Below are 14,467 nucleotides of genomic sequence, written 5' to 3' on the forward strand. Positions count from 1 at the left end.
GTAAACTTGGGTTTAAGAGGCTAAGAATTCACAGTGTTCCATATTTTTTCAGTGGAAACAAATGTCATTTTTGAGCAGCTCTGTACACAAAAGAGCAAAACATACCCTTAAATTAGTAACTTATATGTAGAAGTATCAAAACTACCATGAGAAAATGATTTTTAATGTTTGGAAGATACTAAATGTGTCTTCTTTCTGAACCATAGCATCTATTATTCATTAATGTGACATTGCAATATCTTCTTATTCTTCTGTAACAGACAATTTCTGCATTTTTCTTGTGCTATTTTTATTACGTTGCCCTTTTAATTCAAGATTAAAGCCACACAGACACAAAAACATACCTAAAACACACCAAATCTCTTTTGCTTGCTTATTTGTATGCATGAAACGTTACTGTGAGAGTGAAAATGACTAATCTAAGCTCCAAATTAGAAAACATTTTCCTCCTTGCTTCCTCCTCGGCGTCACATCATAATCATCATCACAAGACTTCACAAATCTTGTTTTAATTCAGGAATTAAAGCTGCGGTAGCTGTGTGCCCTTTTGCATACTGCATAATCGCAACACCCACAGTTTAGTTCAAGCCAAGGACCAGTGTTGTGTCATTTCTCTGTCTCTCTCTGCAACATCAGCCATTTGATCAGCAGGAAGAATTTCACTCTTTGAATCTCACATCAGTCAATGTTTTCTGTACAAACAACAAAAGTTTAAAGCCACTCTGCTACATTCTGTTCTCATGTCTCTTATTCCTTCTCCAGTGGTTTGTGAAGCTCAATACAAACAATGTAGCTTCAAGTAAAATCAGAAATTAATCTCATTTTTGCTGTTCATTCTTCGCCACACATCAGTGATCACATCAGTCATGGTGCATACAGTATGAGTGAGTCATCTGTGAAGGCAGATCGTTTCTTCTTTTTCTAGAAGAGCTCGATGCATCAGAAGAGTGTCACTCTTTCTTTCAACCAACAGATTGCTGGATTCTCGTTGTATCTAATAATGCACGTGGCACAGCATGTGGGCAATGATGGAGAAAATCATTACAAAGTAGAGAGAAAAATATGCCGGAAGAGGGATTGTCATCTTTCTCCCATTAGGATAGAAACATTTGATCATATGATGAAGATGAAGGATGTTCAAACTATTATACCTGTTTTGCACAAACATGTAAGCATTGTCATAGCATGTTCACATGTTGACAATGGCTTTATTCCTCTCTGTTTCAAGAGTTGGATCAGCTGATCGGCAATGCATTCTACACAATGCAGCATTTACATCTGAGTGGATGAGCATCTGTGACTTATATTTACTAATAACACAATTCTCTGTACATATTTGATTAATATATGTGCATATTTCAACAGAAACATAATTCCAGCATTCAAACAAGAAGCTGCAACAGCTATATGTGTACAGAGCAGTGCAACATGTATCTTGACCTACAGTTAGCAACTTTAATATCGAACTATTAAGGGAAAATGATACATTAAGTTTATACAAGAATTGTCAAATTACCACAGCTTGTATAGAATGAAGGCTTTATTAAATTGCTGATATGCCTTCTTTGGTTTCTTCCGAACACACTGTTGATGTCAGATGTGCAACATAAAAGGGAAAAAGTCTAGTTTTCTTCCAGCAGGAAGAAACACAGCCTGCCTGCACGGTGTAGCGTGCATCGTTCAAAGTGATACACAACAAAAGTGGCAAAAACACACACACACACACACACATTAGAATAGTCACAAACAATAAGGAGAGACGGAAACACACAGAGAAACACATGCACACACCCACGCACACAAACACACAAACAAACCCATTATTAAATGGATCACTGTGTTCCTGACTTAAATTCACCCTGTGGTCTTCTGCAAGCCCAAATGAGGAGGTTGCACCCCGACTACTACACCTCCCACTCCACAAATCCAACTCCACACTCTCCGGCTGTGTAAGATAATCAAACCTGATGTTTTTATAACGTGATAATTCACCATCATAGCTGAGAATCAGTTTCATTTTCCAACCAGAGAACAAAAAGATACAGCGCACTGTGTAATCTGTTCATCCAGTGCATGTTAGAGCCAGGGGTGATTTCCTCGACAAGCGAGCCAGCAGCAAGACACACACACACACACACACACACACACACACACACACACACACACACACACACACACACACACACACACACACACACACACACACACACACACACACACACACACACACACACACACACACACACACACACACACACAGTGCACACAATCACAAGGGCGCACACATTGGGACTGGCTGACAGTATCTTCATTCTAATCAGAATCTTAATTAGTCTGCTAGCAGCGTCCCATTAACATATATTCCTCCTAATTAACTAGGGACACACACATGCAGAGGGGGAGAGGCAGAGACAGAGAAATTAAAGATGTTTCTTGAAGTTTCATAAGATGATAAAATAAATTAACAAAGCAGAATAACAAAAAGTAAAGCTTTAATCTGTCAACCATCTTTCTGCCTTGCTGACAGAAGCGACTCAGCTTGGCTCCAGAGCTCCATAGTGGGAATAAGACTTTGCCAACCAAAGTCAACAGAAATGAAGTTTGACCATTACAACTCTCTGTACTCTGAGTAATGTTTCTGGCCTTGTGAAGTCAGCCTTGTTATGTGGCTGCATGTTTTCATTGGAGAAGAGACTGGATGAAAAGGAAAAGGAAGGGGATGGGAAGGGAATCATGTTTGGACAAATGCAGGGTTTATGAATTCCTACTATATGCACTATGACAAACTATTATCACATTACAGATATTTCATTCTCACATTGTGATCGGAACCACATGAACTGATCCGAGGAAAGTTCATGTACCAATAAGGGGTATAATTCTGCAAGAAATCTAGTCTAGCTGAGTTTAATTCAGATTTTTTTTCAACTGTTCAACATTTTTCAAAGATCAAGAATGACTATTTACTTCTGTTTTCCCAAAATCGGGAGACAGTGTGATACTTTGGGCAATGTTCTGCTGGGAAACCTTGGTTCCTGCCATCCATGTGGATGTTCCTTTAACACGTACCACCTACCTAAGCATTGCTGAAGACCATGTACACCCTTTCATGGAAATGGTATTCTGTAATGGCTGTGGCTTCTTTCAGCAGGATAACATGCTGTGCCACAAAGCAAATGGTTTAGGAACGGTTTGAGGATCACAACCAGTTTAAGGTGTTGACTTGACCTCAAAGTTCCCCAGATCTCAGTCCAATCGAGCATCCGTGGGACGTGATGGACAAACAATTCCGATCCATGGAGGCCCTACTTTGAAACTTCCATGATTTAAAGGATCTGCTGCTAACATCTTGGTGCCAGACACCACAGCACACCTTCAGGGGTCTAGTGGAGTCTGTAGTGACTTTACCTGTAGTCACTGCAAGGTGGCAGTTGGTCTCCTTAGTCTGACGTGTGACGTGTATGTCCCTAAATTAAAACAGTGTCTCTGCTCGTTTGTATTTGATGTTCCATTTATTTACAGCAGTTGCAGGTAAGTTAACATTCAGTTCACACATTAAGTTTAATAAACCAAAAACATAAACTGAAAACATCCACCTGCCTGACACAGCGTTTACGCACAGTCGAAAACTGTTTGGCTTTCCCCAAAGTACACACTTGCATTCATTCACCCATGAACAGGTATAGAGTCATATCGCCACTCACAATAATCAAAACAAAGAAATTATATTTTGGCTCCAACAGGGGTCCATGCCTCGATGATTCAGGGCTGCTTTGGCAGCAAAAGGGGGACCAACACAATATTAGGTAGACTGTTATGCCTGATCTGTGTATAACCTAATTCTTTTAAAATTCATTTTATTTTTTAAGCAAATTTTGTGTTGCACTGCTGATGATTTCTGTGAGTTACCACACAAATTTTATTGTATTTTGCACAATCAGAATAAAGCATCTGTCTGTCTGTCTGTCTGTCCGTCCACACATAATAAATAAACCTTACATTATGCCATAAATTGTAATATCATAAATACATAGTTTTCTGTCAGTCTTGTTGATGGGAAGTGGGCTAAATTATGTATGGTAATGTGGTAATTATACAGTGGTAATTCTCATATCTAATGTGACAATTATTTATTAAAGGCACTGTTCCCGATCCAATGTAATCAAAAGTGTCGACGTGCCGGCTGAATTTAAAATGTTACCATGACTCCAAACTGATTGATGGGTCTTTTTAATCAAGGGACCCGGTGCAAACTGAATCGATGCCATTGATGTTTTCTGAAGCTGTTAAAGGTTTGTTTACATGAGTATTAAAACGGTTAGATGAGAAATAATCACTGAGTCAATCTGATGGGACACAGTTGTTTTCCACAGTGTTATTGGTTTAACTGTTTGGGCTTTTAAATGTGAAATCCACCACTGTTAGATTGTTGTTTTAACTATGTAATTGGTGACATTGTCAGCACCCTCCGTTTCTCTAAGTGATGCTGATAAAAATTTAATGAATGAGTCTCTGTGTTTGCTTTGGCACAAACACGCTGAGATTATCTGTCATTGTTGAGTGGGCTGAAAACCAGTGGCTGACAGGTGAGTAATTTATCCCACCAATGTTCAGGTGATTTGTATCTATCAACAACAGAAACAAAAAAATGTGTAGGAACAGAGATTGTGGCTTTGTGACTATGTGGACCTCTTTGTATCTGGATGTTTATCTGACATTAAAGGTTCTGCTGCCGGACTAAGCCACCGGTTATGTTACTGATTTATCTGTGTTGGAGTCCTTGGAAGCTAGCTGTGGCTAAGGCAGCTGGATTGGTCGGGAAATCACAAATTAATCAGTCATGCTGCGACAGAAGGTTGCTGGAGCAAGTCTTGCAGTGCCAAACATAATTCACACAAGTTATTTCCAAAAGTGGAAAGCAGGCTTGCATCTGGACAAACGTACACACACTTCCGCCGTGTTGTCTTTGTCGTTTGCTTCAATTCCTCACAAACTCATGTCTTCATCTTACAAACATCCTTCAGCCGTGAGTCACCATTTACAACAATACTGGTGTGATATCTTGGCTGAACAAACACCGCTTCCTCCTTTGTCAGTTCAATCTGAAGCTGAAGACTGTGGGTGATGACCAAAAAGGGTGTTTGTGGGTGAAAGATGAAAAGGAGCATTATGCATTAGGCTCTAATGTCTTTGTTGTAATGCCAGGCCAGCCCACAGTTCTATGTCATGACTCATGTCCTCCTATCCGGAGCCACTAGAGCTCTATTTCTACGCCAGCATGGCTCTGTTTCAGATCTCGGTGTCATGCTGTGCTCGTATGAAAAAAAAGGAATGCAAATTTGAAAAGATCTGCGTTGCCATGGGATGCAGAGTGCTTTAGTTTCTGTGGTTCACACCGCGCTGTGAACAGTCTTGTGAGAAGAAGTACATCCTGTTGCAACTGTTGCCTTTTCTGACATATCTGGACAAACAAACATTAGATCTTCCTTACTACAGTGCCTACAGGTAAAGATGGTAAAGAAAATTTGCTTTTTCAATCATTTATTTAACAAAAATCGAAACATTCTATTCAGTACATCTCTGAGAGCCTTGGGACCTTGAAGAAATAACATCTTGTAGGAAATTTGCATCATTTTTGATCACTTTTCAATGCAAAATTCCCTCAGCAGCAAGACATTTGAAGGCTCTCTTGCATTCATTGCACATTTTCGATCCTATTGCCACCATTGATTCAAAGTTAAATCAATGATTGCAGGCTGCAGAGTGAGGCAGTGAAGTTCTCCCATCAAGGTTCTTTGCCTGAGAAACTCTCTTTGGTCTACACCAAACATGCTGAATGTCACCGTGACCAAACAGCTCTCTGATTTGTCTGTCCTGCAGAGCATTTTATTACAAAAATACTTTCAACTGTAGGTTTGCTTGAATGTACTGTTTGGACAGCAAAAGCTTTTTGCAGGAAAACCTCACATGCAAGTTAAATTTACCTCTAACTCTCTCTGATCATGAACTCTGAACAACAACAGTTCCCTACAGATCTTGTGGTGAAATTTGTTTAATTTTTTTAGAAATTTAGTTTTGCATCCAAAGATCTACTCTCTGCCACTCTCTGACAAATTGACAGTTATTTGAAATCTATGTCATTTATCAATGATTTTCCTTACAAGGGAATGATTATAAATCACTTGCCAACCTCAGAAGCATCTACAACCTTTTTTTTTCTTCTTTTTTTTCTGAGACCCTTAGAGAGCTCTTTAGGTCTTGGTATGATGACACTACACACCTCAATAGCAGAGAGAACACCAGACCCTGGATGTCAGAGGTTAATGAAGACAGATTGCCCCTGATGTTCCCAAAGGAGCTTCTAATAACTGGCAGCAAATGTGGGACTCTGATTCTAATTTTATCTATTTAAAAGGTGTGATAAACGCTCATATTTTTTCCCCCATGTGACTGACCTGTCATAGTATGAAAATAACTACAAGGTGCCAATTTTATGTGTCACTGCTTTGATTCTATCACCTTTCATCTGTAAGTAGAGCGCCAAATGTTTGCTTGTTCGCATATGTTGGAAAAGTCAACAATTATCATGGGATGCATCTTTTTCCACATGACTGTATGCGTTTTGAATACACGTAATATAAGCTGGAAAACAAGCAGCTGACACTAGAGCTGGACTGATTGAACACCTCGCTTTGCTTTTATCTCATCCATCCCAGCATTATTTCTTTAGAAGTTCAGGATATGAATGTGCAGCCATGTGGAATACTCTAAATAATGGCAATTTCATCTTGACATACTGAAAGTGAAGTTTTAGCTTTTTTTCTACAGCTAAAAACTGATCATCAGTCTTGATGATTATTTGGACTCTCATATTTTTTACCCCACAAGAAACTGCTTTTGATACTTCTTTCAGCAAAGTTATGCATATAAAGCACATATTTTATTATATCTAGAAATCAAATATCTTTATGTGCAAATTATTAATTAGATATTTCAAGACAGATGCATTTGAAATTGTTTCTTTGCAACGTGACTGCTCCCAGGATATTTTTTTACATGAGTGAAGAGGAACACACATCTTCCATTTTTGTCTTAGTTAACCCAGCAGGAATATGATGATAGCAAAATTACTTTAACAGTAGTCGCATCTCTGAATTCCAGATATTATAATTTGCTGTGACATTTTAATTTGTAGCTCAGCTCTATGTGATGTGAAGCCTTGAAATTGAAATCCAAATGCATGAGCGAGCAGCGGTTTGGAGCAAATTTCCCTCTGACTGCCAGTAAGTATAAAAGTGAACTTGTTGTTGCAAACTGTGGAATAAATTTGTATGAAACTCACAAATCGTGGTATTGAAGCAAAGTGTTCTTTTCAACTGTGAGTATACCATGGCATGATTTGTACGATATTACAAATTTCATTTTTGCAATGTATGAATACTTGTATACAACATACGTTAGCTTAAAACAAACTTATCTTGGCAACTCTTCCTGCCAAGATGGCTGTGATCTGTTTGAAAAAAGAAAGATTATATTCTCAGCAACTTAAGAAGGGATTTAAGTTTCAGTGTCTTCATATCAGCTGTACAAATAAGTGTTAACTAAGACTTTAATTTGGCCACAATTAATGCTGTTTGGTGAAGTTTGGTTGCAAACATGATGAGACGCTACCATGAGTATCCAGAGGCATTCATAACTATCTTCAGCCACAAAAAAAAGAAACAAGGAGCACTGCAACAGATGGTCTGGCCTCCACAGAGCCTCCATCTCAACACTGTCAGGTAATAAAAATAATACATGAATACAAACTTCATTTATATGGCACTTTTCAAAACACGTCTTCATCGTTTTACATCAGCAGCAAATGAATCATCACGTTTAAAAGGCTGGTAAAAAAAAACATTTCATAGAAAAAACATTGCAGACTAGGGAGGTAAAAAGATAGAATAAATAAAATAAAATAAAAGACAGTCTGAGAAAATTGAAACTCATTTAAATCACGAAAAGCTCTTCAGTTGAAGCATATTTTAAGAGGGAATTTAATAGAGATTATTGACTTTTTAGTTTTGCCCGTCAAAGTACATGTTGGCATGTAGGGTACGAAAAGGTTGTAAATATAACTGGGAGAAAAGCCATGACAGGCTTTAAAAGTAGTCAGTAAAATCTTAAAATCTATCCTTAAACATACTGGAAGCCAGTGTTAGGAGGCTAAAACAAGAGTTATAAAGTCACATCTGTTTGTTTTGGTTAAAAGTCTAGCAGTCTGGTCAATTGTTTTTTTGACTCTTACAGTAATTTGAGTGCGTGCATAATGATTTCTCTGTGTCTTAAAATAACAAAATTGATTGTATTTTTAAATATTTTTGAGATGATAACAAGTTTGCACAAGTTGCTGTCAAATCAGACACCAAGATTCTCTAGAACAAGTTTCATGTGGCCAATAATGTCCGTTTTGTTATTTCTGTCTGAGATTACATGAAAACACAGAAACAAGTAAATCCACACAATTGTGTTAAGTTGTCCAGAATGCTTGGAACTACCTACCTGGAACTTACCTTGCAGTCTGTGACAGGAAACCTAGAATAATTGGCAGAGACTTATGACCAACTTTTTTTATCTGGTTTTATCAGGTTTCTTTAAATCAAGTGCACAAATAACCACAGCGATTTAGAACTGTATACAATATTTATTGACAATGTATTAATTTCCATTGGTTTTTCATAGTAAAGACAGACACTGACTTTTACAGGGCTTATCTTTGAGAAGGGTACAGCTCTGGGTTTTCTGGGAATGTTCTCGTGAGTGGCACATACAAGGATTTTTTTTATTTTTTATTTTTTCCAAAGGTGGAGGGTGTTGAGAGGGTAAGAAGGATTGATGCTGCTCAGAGTGAAAGCCCAGGGCAGCAGGAGGCTAAGGCTTCTTCTGTGAGTGTGTGCAAACATACACTGTCACCAAGATGTGTCATTTAGGCTTTTAGGATGTCAGTCTGTCCCTACTCTCCCGAGAAGACTCTGCTGTCTGATGCATTTAAAAAAAAAAAAAAACTAAAATTTTCTAGAAATAAAGAAAAAAAGCCTTTTTCAAACCATCTACAACCATGTATTATTATATATTTGTTTGTAATTTTACACAAGGTATTATGAAAGGATTTCATTAGCATACAAGATCTCAGTATCCCATAGAGGACGATGTAATCATTCTGTATAGTATAAATATGAAAATTGCCAAAATTGGGTGTACAAGGTTTTGCCAAACAACAATGTTTGCAGTTTTGTTTTTTTTACACTGGAATATATAAGTATAAAAATATCTGAAACCAAAAAGCGCTGTGAAGTACAAACACATATCCAAAGTGTAGAACTTATGAAGCAGAACTTTCTTGCCAGTTGCCAGTGTGCTCTGGAAAACACATTAGTGTCTGGCCAACATACACCCGACTACACACTCTCACACTCAGACACACCATGTCATACCACATACAGTATTATTCAGAAGATTAAGAAAGATATTTATATCGGGTAGCTTCAGACACGTCTATGGCTGAGGTGGATTTTTCGAGACTTTACAAAGAGTTTCATATTCCGCCTATGCTGAAGAACTGTGCCATACTGTTAGTACTGTAAGTGTGTACTGTATACAGTATCATGGGATGTGTGGTAAACAGAGAAACCAAACAAATTGTCGAGAAAACATCCGAAACAAGCTCACTAAGCTACTTTTCTTTCAGTACAATTATTGAATCTGTGGTGTTGTTAGTAGTGTAAATTGTGCTGACCTGAGATGGTTGAATTTGGGATTGATATTAAGGCATCACTTGCCTTTTTATCACCCTTAGTGTTGAGTGAGTGTGTGTATGTGTGTATGTGTGTGTGTGTGTGTCTTTGAAAAGGTGGCATACATTAAGCTGTATTTAGCTGATCATTGGTACAAGAAAATCGTTACACTTTTGCTGACACATCACCGCAAATACATGCTGCAAAAGAATATCAACTACATTCATGAATACATGTTTACATTTTGGCAAAAAAATAAACGACGATGACGTGTGCTTCGATGAATGAGCGAAGAGAAACAAAAAAGTGATCAGGTGACACTGTAAAATAGACTATTTACAAAGTTTTGCATCAGCCTTCGCATTCTCATATCACTGCGGTAGAAATTATACTGAAATATCATTTTATTTGTTATGTAGAAAGCTCATAGGTACTTATTTACACGAATAATATGCTCCAAATTAGTATTATTATTAATATACTATCTGATATTTACATGCCAATAATGATTTTTTTTTTTAAAATAGAACTCTGGATACACTGACTTGATCCCCCTTTGAATGAATTTTAAGCACACTTACAAAATAAAGTTGGAAAGAAAAGTCTATTAGAAACAGAGAAGATAAGAAGAATCGCCAAGACTATTCAAAAAATACAACAATCCACTTAGTATGTGAACTAGAAACACAATGTGAAAGTGACCAGTGAGGTGAAAATGTCCACAGATTTGACTGAACCGGGCTTTTTTTGTTACTTTGAACTGTGCTCAGTGTTAAAGTTTAGTTGTCAGGCAGTGCTTGTGAAAGTTCTTTAAACAGTCAGAACTGTTACCGTTAAATGCCTTTCAGAGAACATTTTCAATATCAATATTTGTAACATCAGACACACTTTTTCATATATTTAAATCAGCACTTACATACATATATATATGCTAATTTGTGAGACGAGGTAAACACAAAGAGCATAAATGGAAAGAAAGGAAAGGATGATTCAAAACAGAAGGAGTTACTACTGTACAGAGCATGCAGTGAGTCATGTGGCTATACTTTAATTAAACATTACAATATTAATGTTTGAGGATTCAATGAAGCCTTTGTGATGAGATCTTTGTTGCTTTGAGCAAACTCAATAAAAGCATGTGAGGCGAAGAAGATGAAGGCTCCAGTTTCCAGTTTTTGTTTTAGGTTCTCTTCTTTCCTTTATAAATGCTCATGTTTACGCTTGCTACTCATTGTGACCTCCTTTGTAATGAAACTGGCCCTCTAACTTGTGACAGTTTCACTCTCTGACGACTGATCCGGAGGCCGTAACGCCGCAGTTCATTCATTCGGACAGTGTTTCTGATCTACGAGGAAGAGAGGGGAGGGGGGGATATGACACTCTGGTGTATTTCAGCCCTATGTTTGGTTTTGACATTTTAACCTTGTTGTAACTGAAACGTGTGATAATATCAATAATAAAGTTCCTCTGAAGACAACTCCCTGTAAGCACCAGGTATTAGAAGAACTACGGTACAGCCTCTATGGCTTTGAAGGAGTCGTGTGCAAAACCACTTATAAAATCCAACTTGTGACCATACAGTCAAAAGCACAGCAGTGGTAGTAAATAATCTGTAATTATCTGCAATAAATTACATTTGAATTAACGCCTTTTGTGATTATCGATCTATTTTTTCAATGTGGATGCAATACATTACTAAGAATCTGTATTAATTATAAAAAAAAATCTGGCTTGGGAGGCAGATACAGCATATAAACCTAGAAGAGAAATTATCATCACAAAAAATAATATTGAAATGAAAGTGTAAGTAGGTGAGATTTGATGATTTTTGTGCTTTTATGCATTCTGACCTCTCGAGTCCTTTCAAGCTTCGCTATCTGTGTTTTTCTTAAACCACAAAAGAATAATCATAGTTAATAAAGTGCCTTTTTTAGCAACTGTGGGCAATTTTTAATCAGCAATGTCTGATTAAAAAAAGAAAGTGAGATTAAAGAACTGAAAAGGGAATTTCATGGGCTGTATTATCCCTATAACAAATGCTATACACTCGATATTTACATATAAAGTTGCTTAAATACTAAACTACTTTCTCCACATATAATCTTCCCCAAAGACATATTAATAGTTATAATATATAGATAGAGCCAGTGTGGCTAAAGATAAATATTAGACTTTTTCTTTCTCACATTTTGTTCTGAGGTCGACATAGTGGACATTACGGACAATCCAAATTGGCTCTATTTTGCTTTCTGCTTCTTTACATTACTACATTTTAACAAGTCTGTTGAGTGCAATATGAATTAACACCTGGAAATTTTGGAAAGGTTCGAGTTCATATTACTCATAATAACTGTATTAAAAATAACTGAGATCACACTTAGAAATAAATGAAGTAGTGCCCCCAGTACATTACAATAGAAAAAAGGTATTGTAAATTGTGAATTGCAGGCCTTTATGTCACGCCTTAATATTATTACCATGAAATGAATTCAACAGATTTATTTCTCTGATGTAATTAGTCTTAGAAATCTCTGTTGACCTGAATCTTGCTTCAGCACTTTTAAGTGGTATCAGTGAAAGTAATTCAAAATAACGTCAGCTTCTAATTGATATGATGTTTTGGCAATTAATTGGTTTTTTTTTTGTTCTTCCTGTAAATCTAATGTAACAAAAACATAAAAAATGCAAACAAACGTCTAAAAAAATGTCAAGATACACAATTCACAAAATATGTAACATTTGAAACAAATACTCAGGAACAGGCACCTTATATGTTTTGTAATCTCTCTTCTATAAGGTTTTCATGTGTTAGCCAGCAAAATGTAGTATTCCACGATATGATGGATCCAGTCCTGAATGCATTACTTCAGTTAGAAGATCACATAAATATGAAACAAAACAGATACAAAGAAGAAAATGAGCAACATATCTTGCTGTTTGTTCTTGCCCTCACTGATGTCCCTTTTTTTCCTCTCTTTTAATTGACATAATAAAGCCAGTAAACAATGTTGAAGAAGGAAAAAACGGTTGGGAAGATCATCCTCGACCATTTGTCAATAGAGTTTACGTCAGTCAAGTCTGGGATGGTGATTTTGAGCTGTGAAGCGCGCCTCCGTAGCCGGCTCTTCTTTTGAGTCATGTGACGCTCTAGTGCATTTCGGCCAAAGTTGTGCCTGGCCAGCCCTGCTTTGCGGTACTGCAGGGTGGAACTGTCGTATGTCAGCATGGTGTTTCGTGGGTCATTGAGACCCAGAGCCAGCTCTGAGACGCCCATGTCGTTCTTGATATCCAGGGTGCCCAACAGGATGTTTTCATGTGGGTCCATCTGCCCGAGGAAAGGAGTCAAGATTGTCTAGTGTATTAATATCATTAATTCTGGAATAAATCTCATTTGGTGTCACTTGTCACTGTCATTTATAGGTCACTCTTTCAAATGGAATTTCAAAAGATAGAAATTATTCGGCATAATATATTAATAAATTATTATTATCATTATTATTATTATTATTATTATTATTATTATTATTATTATTATTACTACTATTATTATTATTATTATTATTATTATTATTATTATTATTATTATTATTATTATTATTATTATTATTATTATTATTATTATTAATAATAATAATAATAATAATAATAATAAGAATAAGAATAAGAATAATAATAATAAGAAGAAGAAGAAGAAGAAGAAGAAGAAGAAGAAGAATTCCCTTATGTTTTGTACTCTCTAATAAGGATTATGATTATTATTAACAATAAGAATAATTATTATGACTGCTATTATTGTTATTATTATTACTATAATTATTACTAGTAATAATAATAGTAATAATAATAGTATTAAAATCATTCAAATGTCAATCTTTCAAATGTTTCAAAAAGATGGAAACTATTTGTCAGAATATATTAATTATTATTCTTCTTCCTTATCTCATAATAACAATAACAATAATAATAATAATAATAATAATAATAATAATAATAATAATAATAATAATAATAATAATAATTATTATTATTATTATTATTATTATTATTATTATTATTATTATTATTATTATTATTATTATTATTATTATTATTATTATTATTATTATTATTAATAATAATAATAATTATTATTATAATAATTCCCTTATGTTTTGTAGTCTCTCTAATAAGGATTATGATTATTAACAATAAGAATAATTATCATGATTGCTATTATTATTATTTTTATTATTATTATTACTATAATTATTACTAGTAATAATAATAGTAATAATAATAGTATTAAAATCATTCAAATGTCAATCTTTCAAATGTTTCAAAAAGATGGAAATTATTTGTCAGAATATATTAATTAACTATTATTCTTCTTCCTTATCTTATTATTATTATTATTATTAATAATAATAATAATAATAATAATAATAATAATAATAATAATAATAATAATAATAATAATAATAATAATAATAATAATAATAATAATAATAACAACAACAATAATAATAATAATAATAACAACAACAACAACAATAATAACTTAATATTTAAATTATAATTGTAATAATAGTTTAACCCCTTGAACCCCAAGCAGTTTCTTGACCTTTTATTTTCTCCTGTCACATTTTTACTCTCTGTGGGCTCATTTGTTTACTACAATATAAAATCCTGCACCTCTATGAAAACAGCACAAC

At 35.2% G+C, this 14,467-nt stretch overlaps 1 protein-coding gene across 1 annotated transcript in view; it reads right to left on the minus strand.

The window, feature by feature from the left end:
• Positions 1-8,666: 8,666 nt before the first annotated feature.
• Positions 8,667-14,467, minus strand: part of LOC111575939 (gamma-aminobutyric acid type A receptor subunit beta2) — a 67,910-nt gene continuing 62,109 nt past the window's right edge. The window contains exon 10 of the mRNA XM_023281381.3: positions 8,667-13,101. Coding sequence (XP_023137149.3) covers positions 12,754-13,101 — 348 coding nt within the window. The 3' untranslated portion in view covers positions 8,667-12,753. The remainder of the gene's footprint in view (positions 13,102-14,467) is intronic.

This window comes from Amphiprion ocellaris, chromosome 14, assembly GCF_022539595.1.
Source record: "Amphiprion ocellaris isolate individual 3 ecotype Okinawa chromosome 14, ASM2253959v1, whole genome shotgun sequence".
NCBI lineage: Eukaryota > Metazoa > Chordata > Actinopteri > Pomacentridae > Amphiprion > Amphiprion ocellaris.